The sequence below is a fragment of the Hesperophylax consimilis genome, chromosome 4, assembly GCF_061612785.1.
Source record: "Hesperophylax consimilis isolate HC1 chromosome 4, BYU_Hcon_1.0, whole genome shotgun sequence".
Classification (NCBI taxonomy): domain Eukaryota; kingdom Metazoa; phylum Arthropoda; class Insecta; order Trichoptera; family Limnephilidae; genus Hesperophylax; species Hesperophylax consimilis.
Genome location: NC_142839.1, coordinates 6,727,163 through 6,748,146, shown reverse-complemented (window position 1 = coordinate 6,748,146; position 20,984 = coordinate 6,727,163). Strand labels below are relative to the sequence as shown.

At 33.5% G+C, this 20,984-nt stretch overlaps 1 protein-coding gene across 3 annotated transcripts in view; it reads left to right on the top strand.

Annotated features, from left to right (window-relative positions):
- Positions 1-20,984, top strand: part of LOC149424110 (NFX1-type zinc finger-containing protein 1-like) — a 79,639-nt gene that overhangs the window by 14,013 nt on the left and 44,642 nt on the right. For all 3 annotated transcript variants that reach the window (XR_016305774.1, XM_089651286.1, XM_089651287.1), the window contains exons 2-6: positions 4,557-4,616; positions 4,704-5,824; positions 6,645-6,928; positions 9,257-9,476; positions 14,158-14,328. Coding sequence is in view for 2 of the 3 variants with exons in the window: in XM_089651286.1 (XP_089507412.1) it covers positions 4,565-4,616; positions 4,704-5,824; positions 6,645-6,928; positions 9,257-9,476; positions 14,158-14,328 (1,848 nt within the window). In the remaining variant the exon portion in view is untranslated. The remainder of the gene's footprint in view (positions 1-4,556; positions 4,617-4,703; positions 5,825-6,644; positions 6,929-9,256; positions 9,477-14,157; positions 14,329-20,984) is intronic.

Below are 20,984 nucleotides of genomic sequence, written 5' to 3'. Positions count from 1 at the left end.
CAATGGCTTTCAATCTTTTTCTGTTCTCTTCGGCAATTTTACTGTTTTCTGCATTCATGCACTCTATAACATCAAACGTTTTTCCTTCCATGATCCTTGCAAAATTTGCTGCCTGCTCAACAGCAAATTTATGATACTTAGTATCTGCATGGTGATCAAAGCTCTCTAAAGCTTTCTTCCAGTAAGTAAATGGCTTACTAACCAAGGCTCCAAGTTCTTGCTGACCACGACCGCCATGCTTTTTTCCAAATAAAACACATACTTTGCAAAGTGCTCCCTGCATGACGTTTGAATATACAAGCCATGAGTACCTGGTAGTCCAATGGCGTTGAAAAGAAAGTTTCTTTTTACCAGTGATAGTGACTGGAAATTTAAATGTATCCGGAGGGGTCCAAAGCTCTTTTAATGCTCTCAGCTTTTCCTCGTCATTGCTTGGAGGATGACATACGTAGAGCGCAATATCATAACCCGTCCTGGCTGCGGCTGCGGACGTAGCCGAACACAAATCCATCCTGGCTGTAACAAAGACATATTTGACTAAAACAAAACAACAGCACATACCCATCTTCAAACAGCTTTTTGGTCATATTTAATTGTAAGAATAATAATAATAATTTGTGACTCTAATACTCTAATCCATACTATAATTAAATCGTAAGCGTTCCGTTTCTGTAAGTCCATAAATATTTACAAAAAAAAAACAATTCATACGCACTATAATTATGTTACTGAGGTCAATAAAATAGTTATTAAAATTTTTGTCTGTTTGTCTGTGCGTTTGACCACGCTAATCTCAGAAACGGCTTAATCGATTTGTATGCGGTTTTGTTTAACATTTTAGTCTATGTTTCATTCCAATCGGTTCATAAACTAAAAAGTTATGTTAAGAATAAGAATTTTCAACTAAAAATTAAGTCTACGCGAACAATGTCGCAGGCACCAGTTAGTTGTTAGTTAAATATAATTGTATTTCTTTCTGTTAAAAGGCGAAATGATTTTATAACACTTAGGTACACGTTGCATATACACTGAAATTACCATTTGTCAAATATTTTATGCTCACGGCAAAACATTTGTTTACAGAAATTCTCTGGGAATAAAAATAAGAGCAGGATAAAAGTTTTTAAAATTCTAGTAACTGGGTTCCTTCCTAATAAAATAAACAAGAGACTTACCTTTCTTCACTTCATCGTCATCAGTATCTGTGGATGGCCCCGCTCTATTTATTCCTACTTCTTCAATATGACAGGATTCCACATTGTCTTTTGATAAAAGTTCATTGGGATTTGGTCTCTCTTTCTTAGAAAAAAAACTCAAAAGAGATACCTGATTTGATCGTTTCATACTTTTTAAATGCGACACTTCTTTCTGTATTAAAACAACTGACAACTGCGCAACGCGAAGAGACAAAATAGACTAAACTAGATTCTAGCTTGGTATGGTGCGCGCGGCCGAAACGCGGGCGGCGGCGGCGCGCCGCGGCGGGGGCACTGCCCATTCCCCCGCTCCCCGCACTGTGGCGGACTTAAGAAACTATCGTATTCTACAATCGGCGCGGTGCAATGGGGGGGGTCCGGACCCCCAAGACCCCCCCCTTATATACGTCCGTGCCTGGCATTCTTTCTACTTGTTCCGTCCATCGAAGTATTTGAGACATACACAACTTAAAATGGCTTCATGATTTACCCTGTATGATTCATTTTCTAGTGTATGTCCAAAGATTTTTTGTAAAATTTTATCTGTAGATATTCTGTAAATTGAGAGTGATCATGATTAATATATGGCCATCTAGTAAGTGCGCCTTGTTATTGTAATGAATTTCTCAGAAATGTTTATCTACACACCATCTGAGATGCAAAATTTAAAAATAAATTCATATCACATTAAAATATAATGTCAGCTGATAAAACTGATTTGATTGAACGGGGTATAAAATTGGCGTCAGGCAACTGTCAAATATTTTAAACAAAAAAGGTAAAAATGGCATGGAATCCATACCTACCGATTGCTTTGAAATTTTGACACAACGTTGCATTCGAATACGAGTGTATTTTTATATTATCTATATTGTTTAGATGTCATCTGTGACAGCTAAAAACATGCTTTTTATGAAAAACAGTGCCATCTGTTGGAGAAACAATCTTTTTTTAAATCAGCGTCATCTGTTGGATGTAAAAATAACACGCGCCATTGTTTCTCTATCTGCATCGATAGACTGAGCCACAGAGACGCGTGGCGGGGTTAGCTAGTACATATATAATGTAGCGCAATTAGAATTAGAAGCGGTGTCCTTGCGAAACGTCACCGAGAATCAGCCTTTTGCCTTGTTTAAGCCTGCTTATTGGACAAGGAGCAACAAGTAGTTAAGTAATGTGAAAGGACAACAGACAAGCAGTGGTATATCATTAAACATGTGGTTGAATTATTTCTTTATGATTACCATTATCACTGAACTGCAAGTAAATTATCAACTCATATAAATTCCTAGATTAGATTATAAAATTAAGCGTTGCGCTACATACTAGCTGTCCGGGGGTAAAGTGCGCTAACTTCGTGAGGTTATTCTACATGATGATGTAGAATAGTATCTTAAAATATCTTAACGGATCCTAGATAATCCGATAATCCTATCTTGAAATTCTGTTGTGATCCAAGTTTTATTTAAATTTCCATTATCTTGGATAATACACGGTGTTAATTAAACTGTTTTTCTGGTAAAATCGATTGTGCCTGTTTTTTTTTTTTTTTGAAATTTTATATATAACATACATAATTATACAAAATATAAGATGGTAACAAAAAAAATCCCACAAAGGCGAAGCCTGTGCATGGAAATTATAAATTATGTGTACAAAACAGTGGTGGTTAAATAAAGAAAAAAATATATAGTACCTATAGATAGATGAATGCAATTTTAATGGAGTTTCTGCAAATTAAAATAAAAAAAAAAACAGTTTAAGTTGAAGTTAAATCATAGGCGTAGTAAAAATTATAGAAAAATGTTTCTCAATTTCAGATATTTTACTACCCAGCTTTTAACATTTATTCTATACAAGTTTAGGTTTTGGCACATGTTGATGGAATTCGGCAAGGAATTAAACAACTTTGGGCCAGCCTAGTTTTGCAGTGGGGCACTTTGTACACACATATGTTGTGTCTCTGGCTAGAACGATTTGGGTTTTTACACAAAATACAAGGACGAGTGTAAATAAATTTAAGACATTTTTTTTCAAGTTTTTCATAATACTTTTTTGAAAGTTTTAAAGAGTCTATTGGTTAACAAGTAATAATATCTGGGTTCTAGCACAGAGAAATCGATACTTTACAACAGAGGTTCCCAAAGTGGTCTATATAGACCCCCAGGGGTCGATATCGGCTTGCTGGGGGTCTATGTCAGCGCGAAAAAAATTTGGGGGTCCACGAAATTCAAATGGGGGTACATACGAATGGACCCCCATTTACCTTAAGTCAACATTTAGGAGTTTCGTAGACACAATACACCTAACACAAATAACACAGTTTACGTAATACTAATAATAGACTTATAATAGACTGAGAAATTACTTTTTTGATATTTGTATTTTTATTTTCGTAAAGTTGTTTATTGAGGTATATAAATAAAATATACTTTCCTTTTCTCGTCAGTATTAATATATTGAATCAAAACATTGCACATCGGAAGCCGCGAATTTTCCTAGATTCCCAACTTGTTTTTGAAAAACGACCAGGGTAATAATGACGTTCAACATTTAAATGTACTTCACACACACTTAAAAACAGTTTGAGGACATTTTGACTGTGGAAGTGGAATGTTGAAGAATCAGATATCATATGACAAGAAGAACTGATCGGAATAAGCGCTAACAAAGAACTTAAGGGGCAGTTCTGTAGGGCCAGCTACAGAAAGAAATTCCCGTTGCTTATCCTGCTCCATTTTCATTTAGTGTAATACCTCACAAGGGCGCCCCTGTCTGCACAATGTAAAGACAGAGGAACTATACCGCCACCCGGTTGTTGGACAGGCAAGGGAAGGGAATCTTCTTAGGAAAAAGAGAAATGATTATCACATGGGACGTTAATAGTTTTAGGAAAATTCAATATTCGGCAGGCAGGGGGTCTACGGAAAAAAATATATTTGGCAAGTGGTCTACGGGGCAAAAAAGTTTAGGAACCTCTGCTTTACAATATCTGATTTTATACCGATTTCTTGAGCAATAAATAAGAAATCAATATTCGTAATATACAATATCTGTTTATACTCTAAACTCTAATACTTGCGTATCTGTCTATAAATTCATAAACGTCGAACAGCTACGTAAAAGTTAAAAATACTAATTAATTGATGATGTTGAATTGAAATTAAAACTTTAATAAACATTGTCAGTCTGCTTGTACTTTTTGACACTAATGGGGCTGACAGGTTTTTAGTGCAGTTGTGTGTTTCAATCAGAATCTGCTTTAGTATGTTTTCTATTTCAGATCTCCCAACATCTTGTATCCAGTTTTTAATATATGTTTTATAACCTGTTAATTAATAGTGTACTTTTCAACTTCAGGTACAAAAATGGATTACGATGATTATGAAAACATATATGGCCATCGACCCCCATCGACAGGTTGGTATTAAAAAACATTGTGAACAACACTTTTTAAAAATTAAATATGCATGGAAAAATATGTACCTATATAATTATATATTCCAGGTGGTCAACAACAAATGTTTGGAAGAGCTCAAAATGCAAGAGGTCATAATGTGAGAGATCACAATCCAAGAGGTCATAATCCAAGAGGTCCTAATGCAGTAGGTCAAAATCCTAGACGTGAACATTTCGGTGGTTTAGGTCATTCTAATAATAATTCATCAAGACCCCTATCAAGGAATAATAATACTGGTTCTAGAACAAATATAAACGCAGTTCCAGGTTCAAGTAGAGCTCAGCATCACGCCAGTCAACATAGATCTAATGATCTAAATTATATGCACCGTCAAACGGAATCGGGCGACAGTAACTCGACAAGACCCCTATCAAGGAATAATAATACAGGCTCTAGAACAAATGTAAACACAGTTCCAGGTTCAAGTAGAGCTCAGCATCACGCCAGTCAACACAGATCTAATGATCCAAATTATATGCACCGTCAAATGGAATCTGGCGACAATAACGCATACGAAAGAAACTCGCAGCAGCAATCTAACAGACCCAATAATAACTGGCGATCATTCAACAGAGATGGTTCTTCTGATAACAGACCATCCCATAGCAACAATAGAGAGCCCTATCAGAAGAGGCCTCCCGGACTTGGCTTTAAAAAACTTCAAGAGTTTTCAGAAATGGATCCTGTTAAGTTGCTCACTACTTTAAATCTTGAAAGTAATAATTTAAAGGGCTTCCTCGGCGATGAAGTGAAAGATGACATGATAGTTTTATTTGTCAAGTGTTTAAAAAATGTAAGCTCTGTAGAGTTCGATGGAGCCAAATCCAGTTTACTCATGATGATAACCAGATCTAAGTTTTTGGATGCTCTTCAAAAGTATGTCATGACCCTGCCCTTTGTGAAAATCTCAGATAAAAGAATGAACTCGCTTTTTTGGAACAATATTGAAGACTTTTTCCAAAACATAATAAAGTATATTGAAGCAGTTATAGATCTATCCCCCAGCACGGCGGTGGACTCCTTCAATGTATTATTGGCTTCCATTCACGTTTCACTGCAAGGCCTTGAAAAGAATCAAAAAGAAACCATTTCTGACGGGCTCTGGGATGCTTTTGAAAATATTCAAGTCAAATTTTCCATATGCACCGAAGAGGAAGAAAAAAAAGCGGTAATGTTGTTTTTTTTTTTTGTGTTCTTTACTAAGCTTAATAAACACTTGTAGTCCTGGGTACTTTGACAGTTTATATTATGACTAGTGCCGTTTGAACAACCAATCTTCTTAGGCGGGAACGTTACCGATTTTTCTGTGTAAATTTCGATTCACAAAATATTGTTAAGTCGCCTCTCTGCATGTTTGCTTACATTATCTTCAATTCACAGAAAGACTACATAAGGTTAAAATTCTGAACGATTAAGACCCTTCTTCCACAGGAATACGCTACCAATCAACAACAAACAACTTGTAAACAAACAACAAAATATAAAAACTAGCTTTCATAACCTCACCACTCATAACAGTTGCAGCTGTCATTTTTATTGTGTTTTGTTTTTAGCATTGATCTAAAGTTCACACATTGTTAAAAAATATCTGACACAAGTGACAATGAGACCATCATTTTTTGCTAGACTATCATATTTATCAATTCCTCCGCCACGTTTAAAGTCTCGACAGCGTAAGTGGTAACAACTTTGACCGACTGGTGCTGCCGATGACTTTACAAAATGTCGACAACGTGAAGCGCAGGTGTATGGCGGTAGTCACCAAGATACTTGAATCATCCACTACTGGATACTTGCGTATCCCCATGGAAAAAGGATCTAACTCCATCATACTTAGCTGACTCCTGCTTGACGGACCCCCGAGGTTGATGCGAGTAACAGTATGGTTTGAATAGTGACATGAATATTTTATTTATGCTTAAAGTTTTATGCTCATCTGCCACTTGTCTGAGAATGTAATTTATTTAATTTACAAATTTCATTTTTAGTTCCTTCCATCTAAAAGTTCCTTTGGGGCCGGATCCGCTAGAGACATGCTTCCACCGGATAACTTCAGAGACATCTCCATAATGCCGCTCAAGGAAGATCTGTTCAATAGGCCGGACTTTCTGCGTCCCAACATAGTGGACGGAGCGTACGACAGTGTGGAGCAATACTTGGATGTGCAGTTCCGCCTCATGAGAGAAGACTTCATAGCTCCCTTGAGAGACGCCTTACGAGAATATAACATCTCACTAGGAACGGGAAGAAAAGCCAAATTTGGTGGCGCCAGGTGAATCCTTTGTTCTATGAAACTGTCTCGTGTCTCTGATAAATTTTTACTTTCTTATTATCATAATGACGGACGGCGCTGCATCCCGTAGTGGGATTTGGCCTCCTCTACAAGTTAACATGTGGTTTTACCTTTAACGCCAGTCCTACTTGACTGGCAGTAAAGGCATTGCTCTACAGTTCTACATTTTTTTATATTAACTTCAGATTTTATGTCCGGGTTAAATTTGACCCATAGGAAAAACTAAACCCTTCCACACACTTTTCCACAAATGATCATCTAGTCAATCAACATTATACAAGTGCATTATATAAGCAAAATAAATACAAAACAATACAAGTCAACTCACCAGAGATCAAATGGGAAAATAATTCACCGACTCCAGATATTTTCATATCAGAGGGTTCGGCTCGGTAGAACTCCTAACAGGGCCTATAAATCCTACTGATCCCTCAACATAAATATTTAAAAAAACTTTCGTTATCCTACATGTATTCAAAATGACCGACTTTTGCATCTTTATATATAAATTTTTTGATAGATCTAATACGCCTAAATTTTTAATGAGAGAGCTAGGTATAATGCCAGTAGCCGAAATAACGAATGGTAATATTTTTATAGTCTGAGAATGCCAAATTCTTTTTATCTCATTTTCTAAATCTGTGTATTTTCTTATTTTTTCATTAACAGATTTTTGAATATTACAGGAATTTGAAATAGCGACATCAATGATATAAGTTATTTTTTTAATTTTGTCATGTAAAACTATATCGGGTCTATTATGACTAATCGTTCGGTCTGTTAGTATAGTTTTATCATAAAATATTTTATAAAATTCGTTTTCTAAAAATGAATTTGGTTCGTATTCATAATATTGTATTATATTACGGCAGTCAATCAAGTTATATTTAATTACCGAACTTTGGTGAATTATTTTTAAAACTTGATTGTGCCTAAATGTATACTCTGACGGTGCTAATATAGAACATCCCGTTATAATATGTTCTATAGTTTCCGGAATAGCCAAACATTTTCTACACAAATCATCAATTTGATTTGTATCTTTGATTATATGCTTCCTATAATTTTTAGTATTAATGACTATCCTGAATGGCAGGCATAAATCCTTCTATTTCTGCGCTCAACTCTCCAACACTCAACCATTTGTTTGACGAAAATTTGTCAACATATGTTTTTTTTACTATTATTATTATTACTAAGAAAGACAAACATTCCCGGGTTACGAATAACCTGACAATATTTGAAAATCTCCTACTACATGAATATTGTATACCGATATTTTTGTAAGGGACCCAACTACAAATATGTATATAGGGTGTCCGGTGCACAAACTTCGGAAGGTGATTCTAAATGATGGTAGAAGTAAAAAGGATAAATAATTTTTTCGAAATTCTGTTAGTTTTTCCCATTCACAAATATTTTTTCATAGAAGAATATCATTTTCTCCATACAAACAATTAAACTTTTGTATCTGAAAACTACCTTTAAAATGTTGAAATTTCGAAAACAGTTATTTATCTTTTTTACTTGTACTTATCAAGCATGTGACAGATCACGCTACATATATTCTTGTGACTTGGCCTATTTAAGCATATCGCTTGCCGTACTTTTGCATTGGGATTTTATGGCGAGCGACATGCTGAAATAGGCCAAGCCATAATCTGTCAGCCCCATCAAGCAGAATCACGTCCCGAAGTTTGTGCACTTTATCCACGAACACCCTGTATGTATAAACAATGTGATAACAATTCTCCGTTTTTCTTATCTTTTTGCCTGTTGTGTGGTTAGTAAAAAGTGTGTTAAAAGGTGTTAACATGGAAATATTTTCATTTCACACAAAATATCCGTAAAACGTCAGTAAACTTTGACACTTAATAAATATCAGGGTTAGCACTCCAAATTCATTTGTATATTTTTTTTTTAATCCAATTCTGTGATTACACGGGGCTAGAAGTTTAATTTCCATAGTTATAATACGTAAAATGCGTAAAATAATTAGATATAACTCAGGAAAGATTTTACGCATGATCGAGAGTCCACTTATTTGGGCTATGCTTCTTTACGTATTTACGCGTAAGGCCAGTATTGTGATCCCGGGTTAGGTTAGAGTGGTTATACATATTAACTTGTCGCTTTTTTTGTGTTTTTTATTTATTTATTTTTATTTAGTACAGGTGATGATACAATGACACATGTACATAAACATAAAAAATACTTTGACTGCCCAACTAGGAGGAATTCCCGTTTTAGGACAGTCAAGAGCGATTTTAAAAGCGATTATTCATAATAAATTTATTTTTGTTTCAGATTTTACTCAAACGCTAAATTGCTAACCTTCAGACTGAAAAATGGTGTTTTAGCTGTTGAAATTTGCTACAACCAAAAACTAGCTAACAAAAAGAGAGGCGAAAAGAAGGCAAACTCAAAGCGTTTTATGTATGGATCCCTTGTCTGCCTCACATGTGATGATTTTGCAAATATTATATTCTGCACAGTTCACGATAGGGATGATGTGGAAGTTGGAAAGGTAAAATCATTCATTGTTCAGGTTGTTTATTGTAAATAACTCTGTCCTGTTATCCATCTTTGCACTTTTTTATATTCTGAGAAATTTTATTTGACCATGGTATATATCGGTAGAAATATCAGCTAATACCTTATGTATGCGATAAGTAAATATTGTATTGTAAAAAATTATTATACAGTTCCAGAGAACATTTCTCCCTCTTTTTTCGTCAACCGGGGGTAGAGGTGCATAAATGAGAAGATAATATTTTTTTACCGGGTTAGCGGGTTGCCTATTGTTACTGTAGAGCTTTTTTGTACTTATAATATTTCATATCAAAAAAGTACGTTAAGTTGTGTTAGTTGATATATTTTGGAATTAATGGGTTTATTTTTTGTATTTCTTGGGCATTACCTATGTAACAATTTCTGGACATTTTTGTTTCATTGAGTTTTATTTTCCAATGAACATAAATTTTATTTACTTTGCTACCTGTTTCGACACAACCGGTAGCAAAGTAAACAAAATTTAAGTAACAAATGTACATTGGAAAATGTTTTTATCCCTGTTTGAGGAGGAAAATGAGTTCATTATATATTTATTTGACTGAACATAGTGAACCGTTTGGTATTTCATTTGTTTTTATGTTCTATTTCCGGATTTTTTACAAATCTGTTGCATCCACTTTATTATTCTTGAGCTTTTCAATATTATGGTATCTACCTGTCTGAAGAAAGTTTAAAAACGAATTGTCATTGAGATGGTGACGTTTCTTTGAACAAATTGCTTGAGCGATGGTGTATTCACAAAATATGCCTTGAGCGATGGAGGTTTCCGGGTGTTCGATTTTGGATTCGCTTGCGCTCATTTAAAAAATCGTACTTCCAAATATTAATATGGAAACATATACATAAACTGCTTACTGTGGTTGAAAGCCAAAGAATCCGCATATGTTTCATTGTTTATCCCGTACTCAAATTATAGATTTTATAATACAAAAAAAAATTATAAATAAATTGGCAAAAACTGTCTACCTAAATTTAGGGAGCCATGGCTCAAGGTCTAGAGCATTGAGACCTTAATATGGGTAGCCATTGTTTGACTGGATAATTTCTTATTTGAAAGAAAAAAAATGGGACACAAAATAATTATATGCTTAGTAATTAAGTAGGCAGCTATTTATGTACTGACAGTGAAACTTTCTTAAGAAGTTTTCTAAGGTGCCGGACAAAAAACTTCTCAAGTGAGGTCCAAATTTGGCTATTCTTAAAATCATATTTTTTTCTAGCACTGTACACATAGTTATTAGTATTACATAGTTTTAAATTTCATAGGTAGAATAAAAAAAATAAAAATTTCCGGCTAGAACAATATAAATACTTATAATACAATATCATAGCGAAGAAAAATCTCGAGCTGCCACTGAGTAACTTGCGTAATCTGCTTCAACAAAGTTTTACTTTAATTATGGGACTGTTGAAAAAAGGTTTATTTCAGGTACCTATGTTGTGACTAGTTTCGGTTTATGATGGTTTTATTGCACAACTTTTAAAATCTCTTAAATGGGATGCAGGCAATAATAACAAAGTGATAAATTTTATGACTTTCGGAAAAAGAGGACACTTTCAGGTATATTTTGCCACTAGTTTTCGTTTGTCATGGATTCTTGTAACTTAAAAGTTCTTAGGCGGGAAGCAGTTTTAGCTAAAACTTCACAAGTGAGAAAATATCGTTTTTCTTGCAGTTTTTTTTCTATGGAATTTCAAGGGACCGAAAAATAAAACTTCTTAAGTGGAAACATATTAAGCGAGTTTAACTGTACTTACAAGTCTTATGATTTCAGAGAAAATTTTGGTTTTGATTTATCAAATAAGAGAAAATTAGAAACGTACTTTTTTGGATGCGAGGTCTACTGTTCACAGAACTACAGTGCTACAACTATGTCTAGAAATGTATTAAATTGGAACTAAATTTTTCATTACTATGGCAACACCGAATTAGTTGCTTTGTCTATGACGTTTCGTATGTCTGTCATGTTATGGTCATGTTGCTCCGATTTACTGTCTTAAATCCGTGTATGATCCGCTCATTTAATAATTATTTTTTCATTGTTTGCCTGTATATTGTTTGAATTTAATTAAAATGAACAAACCGATACGTAGTGGTGCAAGAGAAGTTATATACAGCGTTTTTCAACGCTGCCTAGCCGAATATCGCGCGAAGATGCTCCTATCTAATTTAGAAGATGTTTACAAACGAACTGCAGAAATGACTGGTACGTAGTATAGTTTTTTTAATAAATTTCATTAGTATTAGAAGATTTATGCCAATTTTCGAGCGATTATAACCGTTACAATCTGATTTGAGGTTATGCTTAACAATCCGAATTTGACATTTCCTTTTGACAGTTCATATGAGGCCACAGGAAAAAGGGAATAACTCAATTAAAAAAAAAAATTTGCAACTTCTTTAAACTCATAGAAAAGTAACTTTTTTCTTAATTTTATCTTTCTTTCTTTCTTTCTAAATGAATATTATCTAGTATGTGTTTTTTTAACTATAATTTTTTTCTATAATACTAATTTTAATGATGTTTTTCACACACAGGAAAATCTGAATCAACGGTAAGACGAATCGTCAAGGAAGGGGAAAAGGCAGACGGAAAATTTGAAACACCGGGAAAACGGAAAATAGGACGCCCTAAAAAAGAGTTGGATGATTTTGATATTTGTGCCATTCGACAAAAAATTCATTTTTTTTACATAGTGCGAAAAGAAGTCCCAACTTTAAGAACATTACTAACTGTACTCAAAGAAGACATTGGATTTGATGGTAGCCGGGAATATTTAAGAAGAATTTTGCATTCCATCGGCTTTGTTTATAAAAAGTGCAAAACAAACAGAAGTGCTCTTATTGAAAAAACAAATATTGCGGCGAAAAGAGAGCATTACTTAAAAATTATCATGGATAACCGAAATTTACCTGAAGAACTGCAAAAAAATATTATTTACTTGGATGAAAGTTATATCCATTCATCCTACAAGCTAAAGAAATGCTGGCAATCTATGGATGTGACAGGAGTTCAACACGATATTTCAAAAGGTAAGCGCTGGATCATTGTTCACGCTGGAAGTGAAATGGGTTTTGTCCCTAATGCCCTATTAATTTTTAGTGGAACAAACAAAAAAGAGGATTACCATTCTGAAATGAATGCACATAATTTTAAAAAGTGGGTTGTTGAGAAGCTCATACCCAATATAGCAGAGCCCTCCATTATTGTCATGGATAATGCGCCTTATCACAGTGTTGTGAGAAACAAGGCACCAACAACCTCAACGAGAGTTAATGACATAAAAGCATGGTTATTACATAACAACATTGTTTTTGACAATTCATTAAGGAAACCATCATTGTTGGCTCTGGTTAAAATGCATAAGCCAGAGCCTGTATATGATATTGATGAAGTATTAGGAGAGCATGGTCACACGGTTGTAAGGCTTCCCCCTTACCACTGCGACCTTAACCCGATTGAGCTAATTTGGGCACAGGCCAAACGAAAAGTTGCATCTCAGAATATTGGAAACACGGTCAATATAAAAGAGCTGACAGAAAATGCTTTTAATAGCATAAGTGCTGATGATTGGAAAAATTGTTGCAAACACGTGATGAAAATTGAGGCAGAATATTATGCACGAGGCAGTACTCTGTATGATGATATCGATGAACTGATAATACGTTTAGATGAAGATGAAGATACGGAAGAAGAAGAATCGCATGAGGACGAAGATAATAATTACATGTCAGGTGTTGAATTAATAGACTCAGATTTTTAAATACCTTTTGTACCTACGTTTTTATAGCGAAATAAACGCCCACTTAAGACTTGTTTTGTTTTATTTTACTTCCATTTAAATTACAGTTTTTTGTGCAAAATTTTTGAAAATACAACGTTTACTTTCCACAAGACGGCGCTACGTGCCACACAAGCAACGAAACCATTGATTTTTTACGATTGAATATCAAAATAACACCTCTTATTGGAAAACCCTGTATTATCTCGTGAATAAAAATTGTTTACAAGATGAACACACGTGTAGTCTGGGATAAAATGGATTGACCTCTACTACTATCAACATTCAGCACACATGACTGCATTAGTATAAAATATGCGTACTTCCATGTTTATGCAATTGACACCTATTACGCTTGATAAGTACCTGCATAATATATTTCAGTGAAACATTATAAATCGCCCTTCTACGTAATTATCTTCCTTGCAAAGCGTTACATCATAATAAAAGTTTCGACATCATCATTATCATATTCTAAGGGTGCGTACGCGAATTAGGAGAAAGGAACTAAGCAACCGCAAACGGCGCGAAACGCCACTAGGTTCGCGGAAATTTTTTCCTGTTGATATCCACTTTTAGAATTTGATGTAGAATCATCTGCTTTCCGAAAGTACCTACCGCTAATTTCTGAATACCGCAATTTTTTGTTTAAACTCAAAAATACGTTCTTGGATCATTCTTTTTTTAAACTTGCATTCAGTTTCCAATGAGCCATCTTGGTGCTGCCATTTAAAACCTTTTAAACGATCGCAGCGCCCTCAATTTTTGTCTACATTATATTGCCGAACTGTACTAATGTATAGATATGTATTTGAATAGATGAAATGTAAACATTTGGCTATTTGTTGCAGGTGTCAGTGGAAGTAGCAGGAGCCCCCATTACTGAGAAAATGTTTAGTGAAAGCTACTTGTTGATAGAATGTGAGACCTACTTCCCCCCCTACCTTCATGTCCTGAAGGCCCTTCAGAACCCCACGTTGGTGACCAACTTTCCCTTTGAGCGATATATAGTCAAAGTGGAGGTAAGTTTTCAGTTATACAATTTAATTAAATTTAAATATTTTATTAACCCCTCAGGCCTCTGGCATATTCTGATAGAAGGTTGGAGTATATCCCCTTTGCACTAAAATCCAAAAACTCAGAACTGTTTTTGAAAGGTAATGAAATATGCTTTCAAATTTTATTATTAGAAATAAACATATAATTTAAGAAATACATATTAAAATTTTTAATGAAACAAATCAATGTTTTTAAAGGTGACCTTACGTTTTTTGTAACTAAAATTACTCATATGGAATAAATAAATAAAAACACATATTTTATTAGATAAATGTATTACAAACTTTATTGTCACCTCATTTTTAGTCATTTCATATAAAATAATTTTAAAATTTTTTTGCATCAACGATTTCCGTTAGACCATAAGAGCTGTTCCCAAAAGCGAACAAATTTGCCTGAGGGGTTAGGGGCCGTTCAAGTATTACGTAAGCAGATTTATTACAATTATTTACCCCCTCATCCCCCTTGTCACCAAAAGTAGGCAAAGCTCTTACCCCCCCCCTCCCATGCTTACGTAAAAATTGGTACCTATATGCATTTTTCTGTTAATGTATTCTGTTTTTTTATTGATTCATAAGCAGCACTTATAAAAGTGAGTAGCGCGTGGTAATTCCCCCATTCGCTTCTAAGCGAGTACCTAAACGTATTAATTATTTGTGGGAATCCCCGAATATGTATTCGGTTTTCAAACATAGACAATATGTAAAAAAAAAATAACTACTGCTGAGCAGTGCTGACGTAATCACTATATATCTCGACCCCCCCACCCCCCCATGTCATCAAAAATAAGCAAAGCAAAGACCCCCCTGCCCCCCTATAGTGCTTACATAATACTTGAACGGCCCCCTAAACATTTTGGATTCTAAGCACTCAATCAATTCCATTTGTTGAGTTATGTCATATGAACTTACTTTTATTAGTTTATTGTGGTTACTTCCCAAGGAATTGATGATAGCACAATACTGTAACTGTGAAAAAGGACACTTATAAACATATATAAGCAGAACATTTCAACTAAAAATACAGCATTTTGCCAGATCAACCCTTAGAGTAATAATATACAAGAGACCGTACTATGCGAAATGTTGTAAGTGGTTTTGGACCAAAGATGACCAAAGCGCATATGGTCTACAAACTGATGCAGGGTTGTCAAAAGTTAAAACAATTAGGTATTTTGTCGTGAGTCGTAAATAATCAAATGCAATTTCTAGTATATATATTTGAATATATTACATTATAAATATGAACAATTAGAAAGTTATTATCATGTGCATAAAATTATAAAATAAATTTCAGTTCCATCGAAAATTAACTTAACCCTTCAGGCCTCGACAGTATTTTTTCAGAGAGTCGAAATATTTCCGTTTAGCAAAAAAATCCAAATAAATAGAATATTTCTGAATGTATCCGAAAACTAAAAACTGTTTTGGAAAGATGATAAAATACGCTTCCAAATGTTATTATTCAAAATAAACATAATTTTTTTTATATAAAAATTTTGCATGCTAACATAAAAAAGTTAAATACTTATTTGGTCTAAAGGTAAGCAGTTCCCAGTTCTAGCATCTTTGATTTCTGCGTGGATAAGGAGTTTTCTATACGCGGATCTAAATTGAATGACTGATGGGTTATTATTAAAACCACCGTGAGATCGAATCGCTCCAAAAAATAACTCAATGTGGTCCTGATTAAATTTATACATTGTCAGAAATTTTAACATTGGGAACTCAGAAATTAGGTATTTATTTATTAATAATTGTAAACTTTCAATACAAATTTTAAAACCCGACGGACCTTTGTTTTCGTTGTGCTCACTTAAAAAATGTCCGGAACAGAGTGCACTGTGGTGTTTGGGAGTCCAATTTTCCCTATTTGTTGCACGAATCCATTTCATTAGCCTTTTTTCATCCTTTGGAAAACTGTAAATAGTTAAATATTTAATACTAAACCAATTTCAGCACAGCCCTGAATTTTTTATAACGAAAAAAAAACAAAGACAAAAATTATTCCGTCTCTGTCCATTTACCAACAAATTAGCGTTCATATTATGAGAGAGAAAGAGACAGAGATACATTCAGATGCCGACTGAAATAGGTAAGTTGCATTATTATAATTTAGCCAGGATTTCTTGTTATTAAAACATATTAAAAGTGCATTAAAACGCATACAAAACGGATGTTTATTATATAAATACAAATAGTGCAAGGATTGTTTAAATAATGGTGGAAGTTACTTGTGGTTTTGTAGTAAAGCATATAAAATATTTGATATCAAAGATTGAATACAGTGAAAAACATGTATTCTTTAATAAATACCTGTGAAAACTGATTTTTTTTGTTCCTTTCGAGCTTCGGTTGAAGCACCCATACATAGCACATATAGCCATAGCGTTTTTTTTTTAAATTTCGCTCAATTAACTTAAAAATATCAATATTTTTGCACTTTCCAGCTACCGAACGTTTGACAGATGACACTGGTGTGAACTTCGCCCGCTCCAAAAAGTCGCTTCATACCGTTTACACAGTATGTTTTTAACAGAAATTGTCTCTGTTTTTTGTACGTTAATGGAACCGAGCTGAAAGGGATAGCTTTATTTTGCGAGTATGTCAACGATTTGTACAAATATTAGTGCGGTCTCTAGTATATTATTACTCTAAGGATCAACCCCACAAATACACTATTTTGCCATTACAATGCCGTTGCCGTGCAGGAGACAGGATGTTTGAGTTAAAGTGTATTGACCTCACATATTGACAGTTATCAGTACCACGCGCGAGTCACGATGTGTCAATATGCGAGATAATTTAATATAATTTTGAGATGAATGACTTAAATTTTTTTTGGACATTTTTTTATTTTCCTCGCAAACTAATAAAAGCAATAATTGAAAATTTGGTGAAAGGTTTGACTGAGAATTAATTTGAAATGTTTAAAAAAAAAATGTTTTGAATTTCAAAATACATGATATATTTGTATACCTACATATATTTTTGACAACATTTTAAATGAAATGACAATCTAACCTTTCTCCAAATTTGAAATTTTTGCTACTCTTTGTTTGCGAGGAAGTAACAAAAAGTTTGAAGTCGTTCATCCGAAACCTGCTTTTTAATACAGCATATTGCCATAGGTGCATTAGAGCATTGGACGTAAAAAAGTAGAATCGATTTTTTTGCTTCGTGTCTCATCTAATTATAATACGTCAATGGGAGCACGGCATATATTTTTACTTCTCCACTGTCCCAGCTTTGTCTTTAATTTCGTCAAACAAAAAAAAAAATTAAGCTTAAAAGATAAAAATAAAAGTTGAAGGAAGCACTCACATAATTTGACATAATATTTGAAATAACGCAATCTGTATTACAGATCTAGTTGAGGAAGCATGAGTATAAATTAAACCAAAGGTTACAATATACCAGTTACGTTACACCAATAAAATAATAGGTAAACACACGGACGTATATATAGCTTTGATAAGGGGGGGGTCCGCAAATTAAAAAAAAATATATAAGGTCATGTTTTCGTGAAAAAAATAGTCAGTCTTAATCAATCAGCCTTTATTTTTAAATATTATATATATAAATCATTCAGTCTCTGATATTTGAACTAAAAATAAACATAACATAATTATCGCTCCTTATTTAAATAAAATCGCTTCGTTTATAACATAAAAAAAGAAATAACATAAAATAAAAGGTGGAAAACAAAATAACTTTTTTTTATACCTAATTTGTTAAGGTACACTAAACAAAAATACTCTTTCATCTTAAGAACAAATAATTTGTTTTAAAATTGAAACACCTTTTATTTAATCATGTATATGTAAAAGCCTTCTAGGCGTTAATAAAATAAAATAAAATAAATAATCACATAACCAAATAATTTATTCTAAACTTTGGTCATATTGTAAGGCACTCTTTTTAATGAACTACAATTATAAAATTAAAATCAAAAAGTATCATCCTACCTACAATAACAAAATATTTTTAATGCAAATGAAGACCCCAAGGCAAGAAGTTGTTAACTTACATTTTCGTAAAAAATGAGTTAGAATGCTCTCTAAACTAATTCGCATACGCTCTTTCCAATGAATACCATGCCAGAGCTTAAAAACGGCAAGAACATGCTTAAATCAATGTGATGAACATGTTAACTACGTGTTTCTGTGACATTAAGTTGATAAAATCAGGGCAAGAACTTGTTAACTACTAAGTTAGCAAGTTCTTGCCGTAATTCTGTAATTAACAACTTCTTCCCATCTACATTGGTTTAGATTTCTATGGTTAACATGTTATTCACTCACTTTAACGTTTACCTTGGTGGTTTTAAAAAGTTTTGCAGTGCGTGTTTTTTATTTAAAAATCATCGAAAATGAGTTCCAGAGGTGATAAAATGGTGAAGATGTGTCAAAAATTGATCAGGGAATCAGGTAATCAGGTAAGCTGAATAAAACATTATCGTTCATCTTAATTTATCCTTAAATTAGTTTGAAAATGGGTGAATCATTTTTGTTTTGGTGTTTTTCTGTCTAAAAGTCACCAATTTTTTTATTGTAATGCTTATTAATTTGTTTCAGGAAGTGTTGAAGAGTCCACTAATTTAGTACAACCTGAGAAGCATTTAGAAATACCTCAAAATAATGTGATTTTAATGGATGGTAAATGCAAAAAAAATGTTTTACTCTGTGACTCTGAATATTCTTTTATGTTTTCTTATGTTTTATAAGTCCTTCATTAATGCTTTACAATAATTCGTTTCAGAAAGTGTTCAAGACTCTTTGACTAGTGTTGAGTTTGGGATATTATTAGGAATATCTCAACATGATGTCATGTTAGTGGTAGGTAAACTTAAAAATACTTTATTGTGACACTAAATTCTTTTGAACATTGAACTAAAAATGATTATTTTATTGTACTTTGTATTTTCAGAAGATAATCAGAGTAGTCTAGAGTATATCGCTACTACCACTGGTACAGGAGATATAATTTTGGAATACGTACAACAAGATGAGATACAACAAGTATTGAGTAAATTGTACCTCGCATCCGATTTGTCGATCCCAAAACTGTATGAGCTCTATAATATGTTTTGTGGAGAAAAAGAGTATGCCCCTGTTTCGTTGAATCGTTACACTAGGATCTTTACAGAGGATTTCAACTTGTCGTTTGGTGTGCCTAAGACAGACACTTGTGGGACTTGCGATAGCAAAAAATCTGACCAAATTCATGTAAATATGTACAAAGCTGCATTTGAAATGCAAAAACATGATAAGAAAAAGGCATCTGAATGCGATGAAACTTGTTTCATCACATTTGATTTGGAAAAGACGCTACCTCTCCCAAAGATATCCACAAACGTGGCTTTCTATTTAAGAAAACTGTGGCTCTATAATTTGGGAGTACATTGTGTGACAAAGGAGTTAAATAGGGCATATTTCCATGTTTGGAGTGAAAACGAAGGGGGCAGAGGGAGCGAGGAAATTGCCAGTTGTTTAATGGTCTTTGTCAACACCATGCAACTTCAGAGCAACAAGTCTCACCTTATTGCTTGGAGTGACTCTTGTGCCGGTCAAAACTAAAATATATATTTGATTATGTTCTGGCAATATTTAATTCTAGCAAAAAAATTCAAAATAACTGACCATAAATTTCCTGAGGTTGGTCACTCATATATGGACTCTGATAGAGATTTTGCATTGGTAGAAATAAAATTAATAGATGCCAGTCCATTCAATCAGTGGACCAATATGTAAATTTAATGATGTCGGCTAACACAAAAAATATACCCATCGTGACAATGATGGCTGATAAGTTTGTTAATATTAAAGAATTAGGGCAGCAATTGAACTTTATACACAATAAAAAAACACTATCGGAAAAAAGGTTAACTTTCAAAAAGGAATTCGCTGGATAAGAGTGGAGGAATTCAGGATTTATTTATAAATATCGCGAATCACTCTCCGAAGAAGAGCCTTGGAAAGAAGTGGATCTTAAAAAAAAGGTGTGAAACATTATCTTCCCCGCCAATGCTGTCATCAAAAGTGAGAGATAACAAAGAAATTGATGCGGCCAAATGGAATGATATCCAAAAATTGTTACCATACCTGGATGAGGTTTTTCGTGGATTTTTAAAGTCTCAAAAAAAATTGACACATGCTCTGCTACCTTTTCTTTTCAATAATAATTATTATTTAGTTACTTTATATCAAAAAAATGTTTAATTTGTTTGATTAAATAAAACAACAAGAATTTAACATGTTCTTGCCTTTCAATTCTGTATCTTCCTCACCTATCCCTGAAGATGGCATGAACATGTTAACTATATTTTTTTGTAGAAAACATGTTTATTTTAACTTTTAGACTGCAAAACTACTTAATATTACTAGATGTAATGTAAATTTGGTTTGTTTACTACACCATGAAGGATCAGTACTTTGTATAAGACATTCAAATAAAAAATTATAAGGCAAAACGCAAAAGTCTAAATATCTCAGAATGCCTTCAATGTAAGTTAACAACTTCTTGCCTTGGGGTCTTCAAATAATACTTAATGTATGAAAAAAATAAGCGTTTTCTCTCAAGCTAAATGAAGAGCTTTCATCTTAAGAACAAAATAATTT